Raw genomic sequence first — 15,353 nt, 5'->3', positions numbered from 1 at the left:
ATAGTAAGCCCTAATGCATAAGAATGCTTAGAATGTAGCTTTGGTTGGAGTATACAATAGGATGCCAACATTCTGCGGTTATGGTTGTCATAGTTCGCTCCAAAATTTTGCAATATTTCGTAGTTGATCATGGCTATTATACAATAATAATATATACATAATGTTCAGTTGTCTACACTTTCAGGTTCCATAAGATCCAATGCTGTACACTGCCCTCTTTTCTGCTAATGTTAAGGGGTGCCAGATTCCTGATATACTGCACATAGACATCAGTAGGAAATATCACCTACCTTCCAGCACCCAAACAGAGTCAGTGCAGAGACTAGGACATGAATTGAGTGTTATGCAATAATATATTCATGTTTAGGTAAAACTCCAAATTCCTTGCAAACTGTTATATTAATTGCGTAGATCTTAAAGCCCCCCTCCTCCTGGCCAATCACAAAGCAAACGGCCCCAGGCTCCAAATTGTGATTGGCCAGGAGCAACACTGGAGCAGGCACATGTAAACAGGATGATTTGTGGGGAGAAGGTGGCAGTGCTGATTATGACAGGTAGATTTAGAGCAGAGGCACTGTTCAACCTACTGAACAGCGGTAAGATTATTGTTCCCGGAGCTGGGCTTTAATTATTATCCATGGCCACCACCTTATATTACAACAATGCTATTAAATGCATGCTTACCCTTGGCAATTCATCGTACCAACTGAAAACATCCACTCCAATGAGTGAAAAGATCCTGTTTAGTGGCGGTAAGATCTGTTTGGTGATGTAGTAGGTTGCATTCAATCTCAAATTGTGATCTTGCAGGACATCAATGGGTCGTCGTACAAGCTGGATAAGGGGTACACCAGGCGTTCCACACACTATTACATAGGGCACCCTTTCTCCAACACGTGGTTCAGAACGGCGGTCATATGCTACCATTTTTCTGATAAAAGAGGAGCAAAAGATGATCACAAAAATGTTTGGACAGATTTTTTGTGTCAGAGCTGATCTACTGGCCATGCACGCAAAACATGATTATGAGGTATACTATCTACATTGAATATGCAAAAGAAAGATGGGGACATGCAAGGTATTGTTGTTCAAAATATGTTTACTCCTAATAAAAGTTTTTGTATACACTATATATTTATTTTGCTACTGGCATGACATTTAGCTATCTCCAGATGAAAGGAGTTTTTAGGTCTGTCAATAATTATGTTGAGCGTTCTTATCTAGCAAAACAGACACCAAATTGCTTCTTTTTTTTCTCCTCACAATATATTTATTTGCTCAGAGAACCGCAACCAACTACAATTATCAGTGTTTACATTTTAATACTGACAGTACATAGGCAATTGTTACTGATTGCAGCCCAACAGCAGGTCTTCATGGCTAAAACAGATCCTCATCTGGCTCCTAGAAGTTCTAGGACTGAACCATTAGATCCCCATTGCTTTTGGAACAGACACACTGCCACAAAAATTCACCAGCATTCAGCAAACTATGAATACAAGGGAGCTGTATATGCCAATTTAAACGCTTACTACTGCCTAGGAGGGCCATACAAACTTTTTGGCCAGTAGAAACATGCAGGAGGCAGTTGGTGAGCTTGGCACTCCCTGACAAAATCTGCATGTTACAGTGCCCTGGATTCAGGGAAAACGGAACCCTGGAGAAAGCATCTAAAGATATATGCAGGTACCACTAAGTGCCACATTGTAGTGCTGCAGCCTGCTCTGCGCTATTAAAGTGTTGCTACACCCAAGAACAATGTCATATATTGTAGCTTACCAATCCTAAGATACGATGGCTAAACTAGTTTTCTTTTTTCAGCCAGTGGTCCTGCCATTAAACACACTTCCTGTCCTAAAGTAACACAACTCACTCACTGTACTGCATCTATGGAGGAGCAGCATTGTCACTCTAGAATAGAAAGTGTGCTAGGGATATTCTGTAGTCCACTAAGAGAGATGAAACCGATGCTAACAGCAGAAGCAGAGAGAAAATTATCAGCCTACAAGATTTCTGGCAGGATCAAGTTTAAAAAAAAAAAAAAAAACTTTTGCACTTTTCAGGCAGATATAACAAAAACACGTTCAATCGTACATATAACAGACTAAAAGGGAGCAAATACGAGGCGTTTTTATTCTACATATATAGTAACATACTGACCGGCCTACTTAAAGTACACCAGGCAGTTTCAACAGATCTTCTTAGAAGGCCTTGGCCTAAAGTGCCCAAACATGTTCAATGAATAGAGATGAGCAGCCCACAGATATAGGAGAACCATCAATTTGTCTGGAAAGCGACAGGTTTGTTTGACCTGCCAAGTCAATTTGCTCATCTCCGTGAATTACAAACTCAGTGTCTCTATACTTTGCTGCCTTTGGCTCATTGAATGTTTAAAGTGACATTAAACCCTCAGATTTTTTTACATAAACCAATACTGTAATGTGCGCCTTACTGTAATCTATGGTTGTTTCCCTTCTCTTTGCTGCTCTTCCTTTTAAAAAGATACACAGTGTCTGTGTGAAGGTTCACAACCTGAGCCAGCACTACAGGAAGAGGCACTCAGCTGCAAAGGGAAGTTCTCCCCCAGCATGAGAACAGATACAGATTTAAAAGGAAGAGCAGCAAAGAGAAGGGAAACAACCATAGATTACAGTAAGGCGCACATTACAGTATTGGTTTATGTAAAAAAATCTGAGGGTTTAATGTCACTTTAAATGTATTAGAATCAATAACTCATTGGTGGGAAATCCAATTTCCATTGTTGAAATTCTCAGACGTTTTGTCATAGCTTATGGCCATAGGTAGGGCACTGTTGTCTTTGTTGCGTGTCACAACCAAATGCTGTTCCAATATTGATGATCACTACAGTGGGGGGAATTTATCAAAGCAGTTGTGAGTGTTTGAACTTGCACGAGATAGATTTATGATGCAAGTGTAATGTTGTTGATAAATGAGGTTTAATAGACTCCAAGAAAGAAGACTTCTAACTTCAAGCTTAACTGTTGCATCTTGGAAGAAGTGGTCATGGGGACTTCTTAAGTTGCAATTGTTTTGTTAGGTGATGCTCCAGTTTCGGACAGCCCAGAACAAGTGCAGATGAAAACAGGTGCAAAAAACATGCAGTTGAAAAAGTCGTGCAAGCTCTGAAGAAAACAGGGGCACATGTTAAAAGACAGATTTGCACATAACAAAATGAACAAAGAGGCTAAAACTGTCGCAAGTGCTTTGATAAATTCCCCCCAGTGTGTATTACATGATTTAGCACCCAGTGACATACATAGTACGTCAGGCAGCCGGCCCATTTAAACAGACTCCCAGCGGACTCTGTTTACAATTGTAAAGCCAGCTGTCGGTTTTGCAATAGAAGCGGTTCTGGCGACTCAGCTGCCGTCTGATCGCTTCTACGGGATGCTAAAGTGCCCAACATTCCTGCCGTCTTTCCCGGGCTCTGTTGCCCCTCCTGTGTGCCTGGGATCAGCATCTCGGGTGCCGGCGGTAAGCTGGGGGGGGCAGGAGATCAGCGAATGTCGGTTCACCGATCTCCTCCCTGTTATATGGAAGCAGGAGCCACGAGGATTGCATCACTTTCGATCCCTGAACTGTCAGTGCTGGGCTCCTGTAAGTGCGATCTGCACTTCAATAGCTTATTTAAAGTGTAGTGTAAAGTGATACTAGTGGCCCCATTGTCACCTTAAAGAGGACTTCTCACCATCAATATGCCATCACATCACAAAGTGATGGCAATGAAAGTAAATAAAAAAAAAAGTTTTTAAAAAAATAATTAAAAAAATGGCCTGGACAGGAAGGGGGTGTAACACCCCCGTCTTCAAGTGGTTAAAGTAGAAGTCATTTTTTTGATGGATGAATACACCCTGTACCAGAAAATCATACAAACTACTGGCTGGAATGGAGTACAAAAGATACTGTACGCGATGCAGCTGGGTTTGAATCTTCCTGGTTGCTCCTGTTAACTACCTAAAGACCTTGCGAGTGCAAGATGAGCTCTTAAAAATCAAATCTAGATTCCCAAGGTACCTCCTAAGCCCAGCTCTTATTCCCCACCATGATGTGTTTCTCAGGAGCTGCTGCAGTAGCTTCTGTGCATATGATGCCCGAAAACACTATCTGCGACCGTCACTGATAAATATATTGTAGCATTATCATTGTTACAATGTATTTAGACTATGTGCAGTTTAAAGGAGAACTATGAGGTGAGTGGAAATCACTTATCCTCATAGTTCGAGCCGATGTGTGACAATGAAACTTTCACAGGTCGGCTCAATAGATCAGGGAGTGAACACATATCATCATTACGTCATTTTCAGGCCTAAAATGTGGAATATAACATGGGTGCAAAAATTGAAAAAAGGGCCTCAGTCATGAAGGGGTTAAAGAAGAGTTCTTTGAACTGCAGATAACCATCATTTACAGCACTCATTTTTTTTTCTATTACATTTTTCTTATTTAACCCCAAACATTGTGTTCACGTATTTGAACACTTCACACTTATGCAGTAAATGCAACTGTCACTCAGAAATCTCTGTCTGTGCCTCTGTGCTATCAGAAAGCAATGTGATGTCACTTCACTTCAAAAGTCTGAATACTGAAAAGAAGTCACCCGCACTCCAAAGTACAATGTGTAGAACGCCTTTAATGAAGATGCCAAACAATCATGGTGACGCAAGTGAAACACAAAGTTTCGGAACCATTAGTTGATGGGGGGATTCCTCTGTTGGTTTGTCTTTTAATCTGAAGTCTGCTGGACTTCATCTGGAGGTTTTAAGATCTGCACCTCTGAAAAAATGTGAGAACTCCCTCCTGTATCTCAATGGGTGACCTCTTCCCTATGCTAGAAAGTGTTAGGTATGTAATTCATGACCACACTGGTTTTTCATTCCTAAAGTCAAGGTTTTAGCTTCTGGATTCTGCATCTGACGTTGTCTAATTTAAAGAGTCTGCACATGAGTGTGTCTCCTTTCTTCCTTGCAAGAAAGTATCCATCACTAATAAGTCATGTACTTCTTTGGAGGGCTAGCAGCTAAGACACTTTGCTACCCTGATGGAGAATTGTTCCTAAGTGGGATAGTGCAAGTCCACAGACTTAGTGATAGAAATCCTAGTACTAACACTACTATCTACTCCACAGAAGATTCTGCCCTTACATGGCTAAGCCTAATAATCGCTAGAATCATGTATTCCATAATGTGCTAGGCAGGCTTGCAGTGTGGCAGTCATGGTCCTAATACACCTATGGGTTTGAGTTGGAAGGACTTATCCTTCTGCTCTCTGTGTTCTTATACTCCAGGTTGCATTACAGTATACCCTCACCCCTGCCTACCTGCTTATTATACAGGTAGTGTTCATTACCCCATCTTCTCCTTAAATAGATTCAGGGTTACTACTTTAATTTTTTTTCTAGCTTAAGGCTTTATTTTCCCTCTCTCCTTTGGATCCTTTGGATTATCTTTTTTTTCTGGACATACCTCATCTGTCCAAGTTTCCTTCCCAGAAGCCAAAGGTTAAATATGCTAAGCTAAAGCCTTTATGCTAGTAAACACTGTTTCTTGTTGACCACCTTACCTATTGGTCAAAATTTAGTTTTTTCTACTGTCCAGGTAGTTTGCTGTTCCACCTATTTTCTTAAAGTGGATGATTATGTTCCTCCACACTAGTATTTGAGACCCATCATAGCAGCGTGAATAGGGCACCTAGAAAAACAATTGTTTTCTAGGTGCCCTTGCAGTAACTGGTATTGATCTGATGCAAATATTACCAGTCACCGCACAAAGACTGTTCTGCTGTAGATTGCATAGAAGATTAAATACGTTTTGTATAACAGTATTGCTAAAAGAGCTTTGTTTGTCCATAAAAAAAAACCTATGTATTACTATGGTATCATTTGGTATCAAGGCCTATTCCAGAAATGTAAAAATGATCCATATTGGATTATACAGGTCAAATATTAAGTATGTTCTTATAGAACTGGATTGTTTCCGGAACTACTTCCAATCCCAGCCACTACAGGAGTCCATACACTAGTGAGAAGTAGTACAATCCTGCCATTACACACATCGTGTGAAAGACAGATTATTTTTTTTTTTTTAATGCTCCAAAACATCTTTATTGGGTAAACACAAAATACAACAAGACACAACCAGGACAGATTTTCACCTTGAAATCCAGTGGCCACATTTCTAGACCTACCTTGTTAGTTCCAGTGCTGGCACACAGGCACCAGGTCTGTAAGAAAAACTTCCTCTGTACTCCTTGGCAAAAATAAGGTCCTGCATGCTGGCTTTCCCTTCCAGAAGCTTCATGCACTGTCTCTGCACATACTGTTTGATCTGACTTATATCTCTTGTTTCGAAAAGCAGCTTAATTGAACGTTCAAGTATCTGAGAAAACAAAACAAAACAAAAAAAAAAACTTAGGCTGTTCATAGACAAGATAATGTTAGATCGCCCTCTCGGCTCAAATTTGAGCTTTGTAAGCCCATTCGGAACACCTCCATTTGACAAACAATGATTTTTCAATCAACTTTTGTCAAATAAGCCAGTCCGAAAATTCAGTAGGCACCTAGGTAGTCTTCTTAACTTTGTCACAGCCCAATCTCAGCCCACTCCAATAGGCAAAACTTTAGCAATTTCTAAATTGTGCTAAACTTACCTAACCCTTCCTACCTCCTGCGTGCACCCTTTCTACTTTCCTACACAGAGCAATTGATTGAGCAAGTCATAAGAAAGTCCATCTGACATACACTATATTGCCAAAAGTATTGGGACACCCCTCCAAATCATTGGATTCAGATGATCCAATCACCTCCATGGCCACAGGTGTATAAAAGCAAGCACCTAGGCATGCAGATGCTTCTACATACATTTGTAAAAGAATAGGTCACTCTCAGGAGCTCAGTGAATTCAAGCATGGTACCGTGATAGGTTGCCACCTGTACAATAAGTCCATTCGTGACATTTCCTTGCTAATAAATATTCAGCGGTCACCTGTTAGTGGTATTATAACAAAGTGGAAGCAACTGGGAACAACAGCAACTCAGCCACGAAGTGGTAGGCCACATAAAATGACAGAGTGGGGTTAGTGCATGCTGAAGCGCACAGTGCGCAGAAGTCGCCGACTGCAGTGTCAATAGCTACAGACCTCCAAACTTCGTGTGGCCTTCAGATTGGCACAACAACAATGCGTAGAGAGCTTCATGGGATGGGTTTCCAGGGCCGAGCAGCTGCATCCAAGCCTTATATCACCAAGTGCAATGCAAAGCGTCAGATGCAGTGGTTTAAAGCACGCGCCACTGGACTCTAGAGAAGTGGAGATGTGTTCTCTAGAGTCACATGAGTCATGTGAGAAGTGGAGATGTGACGAATCACTCTTCTCTGTCTGGCAATATGATGGCCGTGTCTGGGTTTGGCGGTTGCCAGGAGAACGATACTTGCCTGACTGCATTGTGCCAAGTGTAAAGTTTGGTGGAGGGGGATTATGGTGTGGGGTTGTTTTTCAGGGGTTGGGCTTGGCCCCTTAGATCCAGTGAAGGGAACCCTTATGGCATCAGCATACCAAGACATTTTGGACAATTTCATGCTCCCAACTTTGTGGGAACAGTTTGGAGATGGCCACTTCCTGTTCCAACATGACTGCGCACCACTGCACAAAGCAAGGTCTATACAAACATGGATGAGTGAGTTTGGGGTGGAGGAACTTGACTGGCCTGCACAGAGTCCTGACCTCAACCCGATAGAACACCTCTGGGATGAATTAGAGCGGAGACTGCAAGCCCGGCCTTCTCGTACAACATCAGTACCTGACCTCACGAATTCGCTTCTGGAAGAATGGTCAAACATTCCCATAGACACACTCCTAAACCTTGTGGACGCCTTCCCAGAAGAGTTGAATATTGAACCTTACGGACTAAGACTGGGATGCCGTTAACCTCCCTGGCTGTCTGATTATTTCCTTTTTTAATTTTTTTTCGTTTCTTTTTTTTAAATTCCCGCTGGTTCCGCCCCCTTACGACGTGGACGCTCGCAAGGGACAGAACCCGGAAGACAGATGCTGGCATCGGCCGGAGGACACAGTGTGGCTCGAGGGGCAAGGTAAGTAACGCTAAACTGTAATCCAGAGTGTGGCTCGGGGTTACCGCTTATGGTGCTAAAAATTCCCCACTCGGGAATACCGCCAAGGACGTTAAAGTTCATGTGTGTGTAAAGGCAGGTGTCCCAATACTTTTGACAATAAGGTGTATGTGGATGAGGTGAAATCACTCACCTCATAGTTCTCCTTTAAGCATAAGGCAGCAGGTGTCAGAACCTAACAACAACTGGAATACAATTTAAATAGTACAGTTATGAAAAATGGTATTCATTCTCTTACTTACCTTACCAACAGCAGGGCAAGCATCTCTTCGCACAGTTTCTATGCCTTTTGCATCAAAGACGGGATCCTTCTGATCAAGAGTTTCATACATGTAACCCACATACCTTTTCTTGGTTTGTAAAACACAGGGGAGATAAACCTGCAAAATACAGTTATCATGTTTTCATTAATTTATCTAAATACAAGAATATGTCCTTTGCAGGGTCCTTCACTGACTCTAGCCCTCCTATTGGTAATACTGACACAGAGGAGCCTAGAGCCCCTTCAGGAGACCCCTCTGGGCAGCTGCTGACAAGTTGAGCAATTTTCAGTAAGTCAGGACTGTACTATAACACTTCAGGTTTGCATAACATCTTAAGCGCAACCAAAATGAGCAGTTAACCCTTGCAACAAGGGTTAACTGCTCGTTTTGGTCTAGGGTCCAAAATAAAAAAATATATATACTAACCCGATCCTCGTGCACCCACCTGGTTGCTAGGCTGCTCCCCGCAGCCTCTTCTCCCCTCGGGCTACAGTGGTCTAAGGTCGACGCAACGTCATTACTTCCGTTGAACTGGACAAGAGGACACTCGGGGACATCCAACAGCCAGAGCACAGGAGAACCGAGGTGAGCAGTCACTGACCTGCAGCAAACACCATTATTCCTCCCACTGGTAACCCAGCACTGCATCTGCTCAGCCAACCCCTTTCTTCGGAAACACAGCTTGTAATCTTGGGCTAACTTAGCAAGAGTACTCTGTAGGACTCCAATGGCTTGCCCTGCTTTAGGCTACCCATATACATAAGACAGTGCTCGCCAGACTTGAAAACAATCTGTCACATGAAATAAATTGCTCATGCACCAGTGCCTCATATGTTAGGCTTATACTTCCAGGTACAGGAAACACACATTAGCTCAATTTTCTCAAAATGGATAAATAGTTTATGAACAATATCAGTTGGCCAGCAGAAAAAAGCTGACAAATTATAGCTCTATAGATCAGTATATCTAGTGACAATCTATGATAATTCTTTCATACAAATGATGTTACATCAGATTGTTTGGCTTTTCTAATTTTTCTTTAGAGTGCCATCTTATGTCATTAGGTAGCTTTAGCCACTGATGAATTTGATGAATTATTGCTGCAATTATTTCATGCTCTTTGATGGTCCATTTTGCCCACCTGGAGTGTTGTAGTCTCATGGGACTTCCCATTTGTTGTACATGCTTATGCAAGCCTAAAGAAAATGTTGTACCTCTTGTCTCTTTTGTATTCTTGTTTATATTTTATGCTTGCCTATCGAAACTTTAAAAAGAAAAAAGATACAAAAAAAGATAAGCTATGTATGGCTGCATTCATGCGAGGACGATGCAGTACCCCATGCCTGTTAACTTGGATGCATGTTTTTACTATGTTTGTAAGGAAGCACCAACATTTGTTAGACACCGCCAGATGACATTATTGAAAAAGAAATGACTGAAAATCCAAATCGATCAGCAATGATATGGTTAGATGACAGAAATTGTTTGGTTATATATATATATATATTATGCCCAATGTTGTTGGTTGCTTTGTGGATTGTCTAAGTAGTTATAAATCCCATATAGGAAGAGTTTTAGATAAAAAAAAACTTCTATTTGATGGATTGTTTATAGTTAAAGCTCCAGTAGGTTTTTGTTGTACATGTACTTGTGTACTGCTCGTGTGTTTCATCAATAAAATCTTCTTCTACCCAATTAACTGTTTAAAATGACTCATCATACACAAGCTTGTATCCAATAACCTGCATGTGTATGTAAAAGGTTTCTTCCCTGACCTGTTGCTTTCTCATCTATCTGCTGCACTACATGCACTCAGTCCAGTTGGATGACTGCAAAGACAGGACAACAAAGGTTTACCAAGGGCACATGCTGATCCAGCATTACTTTACCTTCATGCCCACAACTCAATGAAGTAGTTCCCTCATTTTCAAGTAAAATCAAATACATCTGCTTAACATACTTTTAGAGGCATGCCTTTACTCTTCAGGGGCTGTGGGAAACGGTTAATGTTTACATATCTATTTCCACAGGTTCACAAAACACACTATTACTGTATATATTTAATACCACGTTATTCTATTCATTAAAATCAATGATCGAAATGTGCCTGCACCAACAAAGAAAAAACAACAGTAGTGCTTTTCAGTTACCTTCTCAAACTTCAGCTTGACTGGTTTTGGATTTGTAGCAGTGACAGCGTCAGCAATTTCTTGACCAATTTTGAAGGACTGTTCCTTGGTAGCCCCTTTCAGCAGCACAAACATGCTGGAAATACAGATGTACATATAAAAACATACTGCAGAACAAAATTGGTTCCACTTAAAGGTAACTCTACAGTATAATGTAACATAAAAACCTGACAGCAGTTCTAACCCTTTCCCATACTACCCAAGGCAAAACAGCTGCAACCCCAATTTTTGTTATCTTTAATGGCATCATATTTGTAGTTCTGCACATGATTTGGCATCCATTTAAGGAACAACAGAATAAAATTACCCACTCATGAGGTTGCACTCACAGTCATCTGCCTTTCTAACACCTGGATAACTCAAAAGTAAGATGTACAAACATCTATTTTTTTAATCTTCGAAAAAGATCCTAAGCCAAGGCTGCCACACCTTCAAATTGAGCTGAGAATGGCACAAATGTATACAATCTGTTTATAATTAGGAAGTTAAAGCTTTGAATAATCTTTTTCTTCAACAGAGTTCTTTAAGATTTTTATAGGGAAACACGATGAAGGATTGATTTTTCTAATGAAGACCCGAGTCCCCACTGTGCAGTCTTTACCTGTTCCTCACTCAGCAGATCATAGAAATAATATTGTGAAAACTTGAACAGGGTGTTATTGCCAGCTTTCACTAGAACTCATTCCACAGTTGATGCTTTGCCTCAACATCTAATTTAGACAAGGCAGCAAATGAAGCTGTACAGCAAGCACCAAAAAACTGCCTGTGCATGATCTTATCTTTGGAAATCAATGAAAATAATCTAGCTGCTCTTTGGTGCAAAACCGAGACCTGACTTCAATGGCCTCACCGCTTGGGTATTAATAGTCCACAAAAGCCTTTTCCTATTCACAGACACCTGTGCTCATCAGATTAACAATTTTAACTCCTTCATGACCAAGCTTTTTTTTTTAGCTTCTGTTTGTTAATGACTGAAGCACTTTTTACATTTTTCTGTGCGATTCCTCCACGTCGGTAATATACTTTCTTTTTAAGTGCACCCACAAATATCATATATCGGTTTTTAGAGGACAGATAGGGCTATGTATTTATATCACATATGTGTACCTAACACCTCACTTAGTACGGATAAAATACACACACACACATACAGGTTAAACTCGAATAATTAGAATATCATGCAAAGTTCATTTATTTATTATTTGTTAGAAAAATAGCACAGCTAAAAAAAATGCATTAAAATAAATTAATTTGTCCTTTATTTGGAAACACTTCACATCCCTAGGATTTCAGACATTTTTTTTTCTGTACTTTTCAGCCTGAGGGCCTGTTCACACGACGTCCGTTTTGTGTGCTGACCGGCTCCGTACGCTGCTGCACTCAAAATGCATCCCAATGTATCCCTATGTGTTTTATGGGCTACAGTTCTCACGTGCGCAGTCCGTTCAGGTTACGACAGAAAAAATACTGCATGTCACATTTTGTCAGGTCCGGAAACGCAAACGCATCAAAAACGCACTGCGCTGCAGCTAACATACTAACGGTCAGGAAACGCAAACGCGTCCAAAACGCGTCAAAACGCACTGCACTGCAGCTAACATACTAACAGCCCCACACCAGCAAAAAAAAATGTTTTTTGTTACTTGAACACATCAAAAACATGTGAACAGGCCCTTAGTTTTTAGAGAAAAAAATTATAAAATGTTAGCTTTTACTGTTTAGGGCCTGTTCACATGATATCAGGTCCTGATCAGGTGCGGATCTGCAGACTGATGCAGTGCGTTTTTGCCACGTTCAAGTAAAAAAAAAATATATATATTTTTTTTTGCTGGAGTGGGGCTGTTAGTATGTTAGCTGCAGTGCAGTGCGTTTTTGATGCATTTTTGATGCGTTTTCTGACCGTTTCCAGACCCGACAAAATGTGACATGCAGTATTTTTTCTGTCGTAAGTGAGAACTGGAGCCCATAAAACACATAGGGATACATTGGGATGCATTTTGAGTGCAGCAGCGTACGGAGCCGGTCAGCACACAAAACGGACGTCATACTAACAGCCCCACTCCAGCAAAAAAAAAAAAAAAAATTTTTTTTTAAACTTGAACGCATCAAAAACGCGGCCAAAAACGCACTACAGTCTGCAGATCCGCACCCGATCAGGACCTGATATCATGTGAACAGGCCCTAAACAGTAAAAGCTAACATTTTATTATTATTTTTTCTCTAAAAACTAAGGGCCTGTTCACATGATATCAGGTCCTGATCAGGTGCGGATCTGCAGACTGATGCAGTGCGTTTTTGCCACGTTTTGGATGCGTTCAAGTAAGAAAAAAATATATTTTTTTTTGCTGGAGTGGGGCTGTTAGTATGTTAGCTGCAGTGCAGTGCGTTTTTGATGCGTTTGACGTTTTCGGACCTGTAGCCCATAAAACGGACGGCGCACGTGAGAACTGGAGCCCATAAAACACATAGGGATACATTGGGATGCATTTTGAGTGCAGCAGCGTACGGATCCGGATTGCTGAAGTGGGGCTGTTAGTATGTTAGCTGCAGTGCAGTGCGTTTTTGATGCGTTTGCGTATCCTGACCGTTTCCGGACCTGACAAAATGTGACATGCAGTATTTTTTCTGTCGTAAGCTGAACGGACTGCGCACGTGAGAACTGTAGCCCATAAAACGCATAGGGATATGTTGGGATGCATTTTGAGTGCAGCAGCGTACGGAGCCGGTCAGCACACAAAACAGACGTCATGTGAACAGGCCCTCAGGGTCAACTGTCACAGTTATGACTGCTTGATAATTTAATACATTTTTGGTTATTATTAGGCTGCTCCGAACTTAGGAACAGCCAATAATAACCTTAGTGACCTGACAGCATGACAGGATTAGATCTCACTAAAGGATTCTGATTGTTCCCAGACAATCAGAAACCTTGAAACATTTCAGCAAAGAAACACATTTTTACACATTTCTGTGCTGAAGAATGTAACAAACAGCCTGTAAACATCAGGAAATTCCATTCTCTACAGAGCTGTGAAAACTGAAATAGCGGAGTGGTGTGCAGACCATTCTGCTATTTCAGCTGTCAAATACCAGATCCATGATAGCGATCTGATATTTGTAGCAGCTTAACCCATTCATTAATGAAATAAGCTTTTACAAAAGCTTAACTCTTTCATTAATGGATGCCTCAATACTGAGGCATCCATGAATGAACGGTAACCGCTGATTCTCAGCGGTTTTCGGCATTTCAAAGCCCTGAATAGCTGCTCATGTACAGTGTACGTGAGCAGTCATTTGGGCACTTCACGATGGAGACATACAGTGTAAATCTAGTCATAAAGGGATTAAACAAAGAATACATTTTCATTTTGACAGATTGCCAGCAGCACACCAGACTTTCATGTGGTTCAAGACCTCAATAAAATTCACTACCTGGGCATAACCTTAAAACTGCTGCATATTTCTATAAAGATTGTCCGGATGGCTGGAGTGGCAGCTGCAAAATATGACTTATTTGTATAGAGAACGGTTTGGTCATAGAACTGGCCTTGTACTATTGATCAAGAAATTAACTGATACCTGTCAGTGTCACCATACACCACTCTGGCTCCCCATTTCTTCGTGCCATTGACAAGCTTTATAGCACGTTCCAAGGTCTCCCGAGCTTTGTGGACAATACTGTCTCCAACCTGTGAAACCAAAAGTATTACAAAGCGCAAACACAGAGGATTGCCCAGTTTTACAATTTACTGCAAGTTGTACACGGAAATATCTAAAAAACAAAACAACTTCACACACATATGAAAAGCGCACTGTCTCCAACCTATCAACAAATATGGCATAGGTCAGCTTTTCATAATGATTCAAATCTATGTGCCTCATAAGACAAAAACTAAACCAGGTAATCAAATCTATTCATAACGTTTGCTACAATCACCCACACAGCCATTTGTTTACATTCCGGCAAGTAGCTGTGGCACCTGGGGAAGCGGAGTTTGTGTAGTGAATGGATGTGATCAGTTAGCATGCCACCGATCACATGCACTTCTAACTGCCACAGGTCCTGGGAATCATATGGCATGTACGTTTTTGGCTGCTGAAGCAACCATGAATTTAAAACCTCTCAAACTGCCGATGTAAGACTTTAAAGAGCTGGCCAGCTGGAAGCAGTTCCGGTGTACGCCTAAGGCCTCATTCAGATGGGGCACACACATCATGCGGCGTGCACACGCGTAGACGTGCCGATCCCGTGAGGGACAGGTGCTGCATGTAATTGCACGCAGCAGCCTGTTCTTTCCCTTTGGGAGGACGTGGTTGTACGCTGTCATCCACACACCCGAACTTGCACATCGGTGCAGATACGGGTGTCTGCACGTGGACGCACACTGTCTGCGTCTAAGTGCGGACACCCAGACCCGCACCGATGTGCAAGTTCAGGTGTATGAATGACGGCATACAGCCACCTCCTCCAATAGACAAGAACAGGCTGCTGCATGCAATTATACTCAGCAGCTGTCCCTCCCGGGATAGGCCCGTCTGTGACACGCCGCACGCACGTGTACCCCCCCGTCTGAATGAGGTCTAAGGCTTACATCGGAACAGAACTGCTTCTAGCTGGCCAGCTCATTGAAAATCTTATGTCGTTGGCATTTTCAGAGCTTTTACATTCATGGTTGCTTCAGCAGCCAAAAACTTACAGCCATATGATTCCCAGGACCTGTGGGCAGTGCATTAAAGGGCAGTAAAGGGGTTAAAGG

The 15,353-nt window shown here is 41.6% G+C and overlaps 1 protein-coding gene across 1 annotated transcript in view; it reads right to left on the bottom strand.

Moving 5' to 3' along the window:
• Positions 1-15,353, bottom strand: part of REV3L (REV3 like, DNA directed polymerase zeta catalytic subunit) — a 153,319-nt gene that overhangs the window by 5,450 nt on the left and 132,516 nt on the right. Inside the window, exons 28-32 of the mRNA XM_018560288.1 lie at positions 14,176-14,285; positions 10,558-10,672; positions 8,387-8,524; positions 6,205-6,395; positions 685-931 (exon numbers count right to left, since the gene is read on the bottom strand). Of these exons, the coding sequence (XP_018415790.1) occupies positions 685-931; positions 6,205-6,395; positions 8,387-8,524; positions 10,558-10,672; positions 14,176-14,285 (801 nt within the window). The remainder of the gene's footprint in view (positions 1-684; positions 932-6,204; positions 6,396-8,386; positions 8,525-10,557; positions 10,673-14,175; positions 14,286-15,353) is intronic.

Source organism: Nanorana parkeri, unplaced genomic scaffold (genome assembly GCF_000935625.1).
Source record: "Nanorana parkeri isolate BGI_ZX_2015 unplaced genomic scaffold, ASM93562v1 scaffold445, whole genome shotgun sequence".
Classification (NCBI taxonomy): Eukaryota; Metazoa; Chordata; class Amphibia; order Anura; family Dicroglossidae; genus Nanorana; species Nanorana parkeri.
Note: the sequence above shows the minus strand (reverse complement) of the source record. Positions and strands in the feature narration are given on the sequence as shown.